At 42.0% G+C, this 6977-nt stretch overlaps 1 protein-coding gene across 7 annotated transcripts in view; it reads left to right on the top strand.

The window, feature by feature from the left end:
* Positions 1-3191, top strand: part of ELOVL2 (ELOVL fatty acid elongase 2) — a 52356-nt gene extending 49165 nt beyond the window's left edge. For all 7 annotated transcript variants that reach the window (XM_053961703.1, XM_053961706.1, XM_053961728.1 and 4 more), the window contains one exon: positions 152-3191. In XM_053961703.1, the coding sequence (XP_053817678.1) occupies positions 152-280 (129 nt within the window). In that variant the 3' untranslated portion in view covers positions 281-3191. The remainder of the gene's footprint in view (positions 1-151) is intronic.
* Positions 3192-6977: the final 3786 nt, after the last annotated feature.

Here is a 6977-nt window from a genome sequence, read left to right on the forward strand (position 1 = left end):
AAAGGCTACTATACCACTAATGCAGTCTGAAGCAAATATATACATCTGCATCAACAAGCAGCAGACAAGCTCCATTTACAGTTAACCATAAGTAGTGCTTTGGCGGGCACTAAATGAATCCAAATGTTTATTTTGGATTTTGCTTTTACAGACATACCGGAAAGCACCTTCAAGAACAGCTGTAAAGGAAACCCCTGTCACAACAGAAATCAAGAATGGTTTCCATAAGGACTACTTTGCTGCTGCCAATGGATTGCAGAATAATAAGAAGGCACAATAAGTATAGTGTTTCCTGTGATTTTTTTTTTCTAAAGAGAAAAAGAAGAAAAAAGACTGAATTACAAGCTTTAGCTTAAAACCTATTTGATTACATTTATCAGTTCTTTATACCAGACACTTATTAATGTACTGCTATTTAGGTTTTAACAAAATGAATAGAATTACTTGTCTTGTCAAAGATCACCATCAGAACAAAGAAAGCCAACATCTTTCTCATATGAAAAAGAAAACCTTTCTGATCTCTAATGCTGACACAAAAACGCCTTATGAAACACTTGATGGATAAATCCATCAATGCCTTCAAAAGGTTAGGACTCTATTCAGACTAACATGGTGAGCACTTCTGTGCATGAGAGAGATCTAGAGGCAAGGCTTCACAGTGCACCCGGTACATCCAGCTAAACTGCAGCTAAGGCCAGGAAAATAAAGGAAGGGTGGCAGGAAAGGTGAGAATTGTACCTTTTTCATCATCATACCCTTCTTTTCTTTGTCTCAGCAGTTCCCCAAAATATGGTCCCCTAGTAAGGTACCCTTTGATCCTGTGGGAGCCCTGGGGAAGGACATGACAGAGGGCAGAGCCCACGTCACCATGCCGTAGTTTGCAGGCAGTTATGCACCACGCTCACTTGTTTTCCACAAGTGCAACCTGATTCAAATGCCAGGAAGGCTGCTGGGAGCTTTCTGTTTCAGGGGGCTGGGCTGGTAGCCCCTGGCACTGCCCAGAATGGTATTCTGAACACAGAGCAAAACAAGTCACTTTGGATGTGCTAAATTAATAAGAGTTCTAGGTAAATGGATTTTGAAAGAAATAGGGTCATACCAACTTAAGGAAGATAAATGCATGTAAAGTTAATCCTAAACAAACACTGCTAACTCAAAGCAAACTGTCATGCCACATATTAATAGACTGGAAAATGCAGAAGATTTGAGAAGTGACTTCAACAATGAGCCAAGCAGGTTATACAGGAATTTCTGTGGCAGGTAGACCTTACACAGACTGGTCTCTGGCTGGAGAAACAGATAGGACTAAGACACAAGCCACTAGAGGGGAAGTAAGGAGATATCTGTTGTCTGCAGTTACAAAGGTGTCTCTCTCCCAACAGTCCATCACCATCTTTGTTGCTTCAGTTCACTGCATTTACCCCCACTTAAATGGTTAGAAGTGAAGAATACCCAGAGTAAACTTCATGGGTCTGCTCTCACCCTTTTCTCATTTAGCCCACTTTATTTCCTCGACTAAGAATAGACACGGACTTTTTCCACCACAGTGAAGTAGTTCTGATATCTTCCATTCTCATGTATAAAACTCTCTCAACAAAAACAACTTTTGGAGTCACTCCAGCCCAGCAAGTCCCTTGGACTGAAGCAGTTCGGTAAAGGAAATACCTCCTCTCACTCCTGTCACCTTTCAGAGTCCTGGGGCAGGAGGAAGACAAAACACACACCTAGCCAGCACAGAGGGCCCGAGCAGCCAGAGAGGGCATACATGTAGGGGAGACTGTCCCAAATCCTGCTGTCCAGTTCTTCTCCACCTCTAGAGGGTCAATTATCCCCTCCAGATATCCCCATTTAGATGATCTGCCATCAGGGGTTCTTGGAGACTGTAGGCATAAAGGCAGGAGGAAGGTCTATCCCAGGGAGCAGTATGGACACAGGGCAGCCAGCCTCATCAGGAGCAGCCTGAGAGACCACCGCCATGAGGGCTCATGGATAGGATGGAAAGAGTCTGAGGAAGTAGTACAGCAGGGAAAGAAGAACAGATGGGATTGTCCAGCAAAAGCAAGAGGAAAAAATGGCATGAAGAAGGGTGTCTTGTGTCAGAGTTCTGCTTGACTGTGTGCTTGAAAGTCCCATTGAATGCCATCTGTCTCCAGCCAGTTCCAGCTCCAGTGCAACATAGACAAAACTTTTCTGCTCCAGCAGAAAACAAATTCCCAGAATGCTACAGCAGAAGCAGTACCTCTTAGCAGCCTGACTGCTGAACTTCATTGTTGTGAACCAGGTAACCAAAATAACTGCAATATTCAAACACTTTTATGCCAACCTAGATCTAACTGGTGCATGTTGACATTTGCTCCCCTCTTCATGAAGACGGCCACAAAACCTTACTTACTGAAAGTCAGTGTTTTGTTTTATATAACACTCAATAAGGGGGAAAGCAGCAACCCAAAAGAAAAAACCCAAACAAAAAACTCCAAGAACCCTGCATTCACAAATCCTAGACACTGTATGCATATACTATTTCTCACTGGCCCTTCCAGAATCTTTACAGGTATTTCTGATTGATAGTGTAAAAATCCCAAGATGTAAGAAATTAGTGGGTTTGACTGAAAGTGTTTTACACAGCCCTGAGTACAGGCAGAGCTTCAGAGCTCTGTAGAAATCAGCTTAATACTGGAAGCAGAGGAATCTGAAAGAGTTGACAAGACAGTGAACAAGGCAATGAGCTGGACCATTCATCTAAGGCAGGCAACACAAGGGTTGTGTGGCCCAGCATGGATTTTAGGCCGAGTGGAGTCCATAATCTTTTGATGGCAAAGCGTGCATTTGACTACCAAGGTGGAAAGCGTCAGCTGTGCTAAGGTTTACTACGGCAATCAAACCCACGAATATTGTCCTTTGTTCTGTTGAAACCTCATTCAAAAGAAAAGGAAATAAATAAATGCCTTACTTGAAATTCAAAGGGCTGGGGAAAAAAAATTAAAAAAAAAAAAAAAAAAAAAAAAAAAAAAAAAAAGAGAAAAAACCAGATCCAGATCAGCCAGGAAGGCTGGAATTGGGTATGTTTAAAATTCTTCAGATATGTCTTAACATCTTCAAAATGTTGTAACTTTGAAGAAAGAGAAACATTGACTTTTTAAACTGATTTTCCTGTAATACATAATACTGTAAATAAACAAATTTTACTATCAGACTGTCTCCACTTCTCCTTAAGGCATCAAATTGGGCTGGTAACTGGTTACTTGAGACTGCTTTTGTTCTCCAGCTTTTTCAGAAGCATTTTAGGGCATTCACATCAGATTCAAAAACAATCTCCATTACTTAATACAACACCTTCACTATTGGTATTGGTGTAAAGCTTCCATGCAGTTTTCTTGCCCCTCTACCTATAAAATTGTGGGCTTTTGAACAAAGTTAATATTGAAGTAGAGATCTCGTTTGTTCAAAGCTTGTACTTGCCCGTCAAGTCCTTGTTTGATTATCAGATTGTTTTCAGTTGGAAGGTGATGGTTGAAAACAGGGGAGAGACAATGGAGAAATCGAAATCTCAAAAATATATCTCAGGATCTCAAAAATAAAATTTCTTTCAGATTGAAAATACACAATAGCTCTCAGCTGTTCCCAGAAACATGTCTCTTTTCCAGTGCATTACTCTTAGACACAGTTCTACTGCCTGCAGAAGCAGCACCTGTCCCTGTGTGCTCCAGCTAACCTCAGCACACGTTACCAATAGTAGGGTGGGCTGTCCCCGGGCCAGGGTAAACACACACAGCTCCTCTGCCCATTTCCAGAAAAAAGGACATCATTTTTTTCTGGCTTTACACAGCCTTGACATGAGGTAGGATGTAAGCCCTTGGATGGGCCACTGCACTGGCACAGAATGTGCAGGTAAACAAGCACTTGGCCCAGCATCATCCCCTGAAAGAGATGCTGCATAAAGAGCAGGGGTTACAGTCAGTTTAATATTAAATCCTATTTAGAGCTTAAAATGCATAAAGCAATTGTCCTTAACCAGAACTTTTCTATTTCCCATTTCTTTTTCTGGGTATTGGTGTAGTTTTTGCACCTCAGCACCTACATCTTTGTTGTTCTGGCTCAGAAGTGTCAAGGAAATTGAACAGGTTGAAAATTGAACTATATATATTTGTACTGAAAGGAAGAAAATAAAATAAATATTTGAATTAATAGCACTTTAAAAAGCATGAAGTGGGAAGGGCAAAGGAAACCTGCCAAGGTCATCTACCTACCTTCCAAAAGGTAATTTTAGGATAACCCAATTACACATCTGTTGCAGAAACCAAATGGACTTCAGACCTACAGAAGGTTTAAGGTCAAACATATTTATTTGACCCAGCAGTGCAGGAAATGGTATGAGATGGGCTGTCCAAAGTCCGAAAATGTAATTTCTGTCCCAGATGTGCTCTCAAAACCCTTCTACTGCCTACAGATGGAAAGACCATTAGTAAAGTCCAAAGTCTTCACCTTAGGCAGTTCACAGGTTATCAAGCCGGAACACACTGAGCCTCTCAAATGCTAAAGTCTTTCATATGAAGGGATAGATGAATGCAGGTGTAGAAGGTATTTAAGCAGTGTGACATCCCTGTCTGCTCTCCATACCTATCATTAAAACATCCTTCTGGGGTTCAGACTTTTCCAATAAAACAGTTAAAACCAAGTGTAAGTGCATACAACCTCATGGCAATTTTTACTAAGTAAGGAACCCTGATTTTTTCCTTTATCCATGCTCTCTGAAGTTCTTAACAGTCACCTTCCAAGCTTTATAGTTATAGGTTATGCAGAAATGCAACAATAAGATACAGAAATGCACTCTAAGTTATCTAGCAAAGATACTTGGATGAAAAGTATTCCTAACTTTTTACAGTTAGAGGAGACACCAAGAGAGCCTTGTGCCAACACACATGAAGGGTGAGGAAATGTAGAAAAACAAGTGTTATTAAACAACTACTTCACAGTGCTGATAAAGCTTAAATGCTTAACTTGAATTTAAGACAGCAATGAATCCATCCAAAACCTCAGACAGAAAACAAACAAACAAACAAACAAAACCCAACCACTACTCTCATAAGTTTGGGAAAAAAAAACACCTTAAACCAGAGACATCCCCATCTCATCCTCTTCCTATTTCAAACCTTCCCTCTGGGCAGCAAATTGCTTGGAGATGCAGATGAATGAGAGGGTAAATAGGACAATATCCATCCCAAAGGAGATGACATGTGCCCTGAGGGTGCAAGTTCTCCGCGCTGTTTCTGTGACTTTGCAGAATTCACTGCACAGGAACAGCCACAGTGCAGGCAGCTCATCTCGATTCTCAGGTCTGCTTCACATCAAGCACCTCAATAGCCCAGGTTGCACCATCATGTTGAGTCAGATTGTGGGGAATAAAAGCAAGGAATATAGGCATTTATGTGGGAATTACTGGAAGGCTCACCTTGGAACTTAGGAGTGGGAACCACACAGCACAAGGCATCCTTTTACATTCACCAGTGTGAGCTCTGGATCACAAAAAGAAGCAACAGGGCAGTTCAAGCCTTATCACACTCCTACAGCCAGAACCTCAGGTTCCTGCTCAAATAGTGAAAGTCTCAAATTTAGGACCTGGCTCATCCAGGCAATAGAATAGTGATAGGATCAGATTATTCAGGCTAGTATGTTAAAGCCTGTTTTAGTTAATGACACTGCTGGGGCCATCAGAGTATATCACCACACTAGTGGCACCAGAACCTGCTGAAAACTCTGTTGCCAAGATACAAAACTAGTTTTACCAGACTAAAGCACAGCTGCTCACAGAGGTTATGGCTTCATCTTCCAAAAGTCATGGCTGCTTCAGCTGAGTGTGCTGAGAGCCTAGAATCAAACAGCAGCTGTAAGGACACTGAAGAGTAGCAGGAGGATGCAGTGTAGCCAGGTCACTAGGGGCAGCCCTCAAAAAAACAAGCACAAGTCAGTGGATGTAAAACCAACATTTCAGCCCTTCACATTAGGAATAGGAGGGGTAGACCAGTAGCTCTGAACCTTTGGAAATGGCAGGGTTGAAGAGTTCCTTTCTTTTAAACCACCCCAGGAAGAAAGCACCAAGTGCAACTTGATGTGGATGAAAAAACGTCAGCTCATGCCAACCCTAGTCAGGACTACTTAAGATAAAGAAATAAGCATAAAATGGTAACACAATGGCAACAGCAGCCTCTTGCTGTTCTCTGTGCTGCTACTGCCCTGTGTGACTTTCTCAAGTAGGAACAACATCAGCCCTATTTCAGTTATGAAACAAACCCTGTCAGGGTTTGGGCTTTTGTTATGAAGGCACATTTTGTGCAGGGGACAATTCCCTCAGCTCTAACCCATACAGCAATCTGAGGCTGGTTCTCTAAGTTAAGGAGATAGAAACCCAAAGCCTGGAAATCTGTCACGTTCCCACAAATTCATTAAGGTGCATTAGCACTAATGCTGTTTTTGCAAGAACACACTCTCTTGTGAAGAGCAACTATATTCTGGGGAACTCTGTCACACTCTGCCACAGAGAGGACAGCATGGGTTATCTGCTGCTTACTTTCCAGGGACCTCTGATGCTATTTCATCGAATCCTAGCATTGTTCACTGTATTCTGAACTCTCCTTGGAGCCAAAAGTCACTGGCGACAAAAAAAAATTCTCCTGCTTCACTTCCCATTTTCTGTTCAGTTCTCTGAATTTCTTGCCCTCTGCAGTCTCCAGCTCACTGTCAGGCATCTGGACAATGGATCCCTCTCTCTTTCAGCTCTGCAATCCAGAACTGAGTGGCAATGGTGTCAAACCAGCAGCTCCCACACTTACATGCACACAGGAGAGGCTATACCTAACATGTCCTATGCAAGGCACACAGAACTCTAGAGTACCTTTCCAGACACTCACAGTGCATCAATTTGAAGGAAAGAGTGAGATTGTTATCCTATGCAAACAACTTTTTACTTTGAGTCATTTGTT

This window comes from Vidua chalybeata, chromosome 1, assembly GCF_026979565.1.
Source record: "Vidua chalybeata isolate OUT-0048 chromosome 1, bVidCha1 merged haplotype, whole genome shotgun sequence".
Taxonomy (NCBI): Eukaryota; Metazoa; Chordata; class Aves; order Passeriformes; family Viduidae; genus Vidua; species Vidua chalybeata.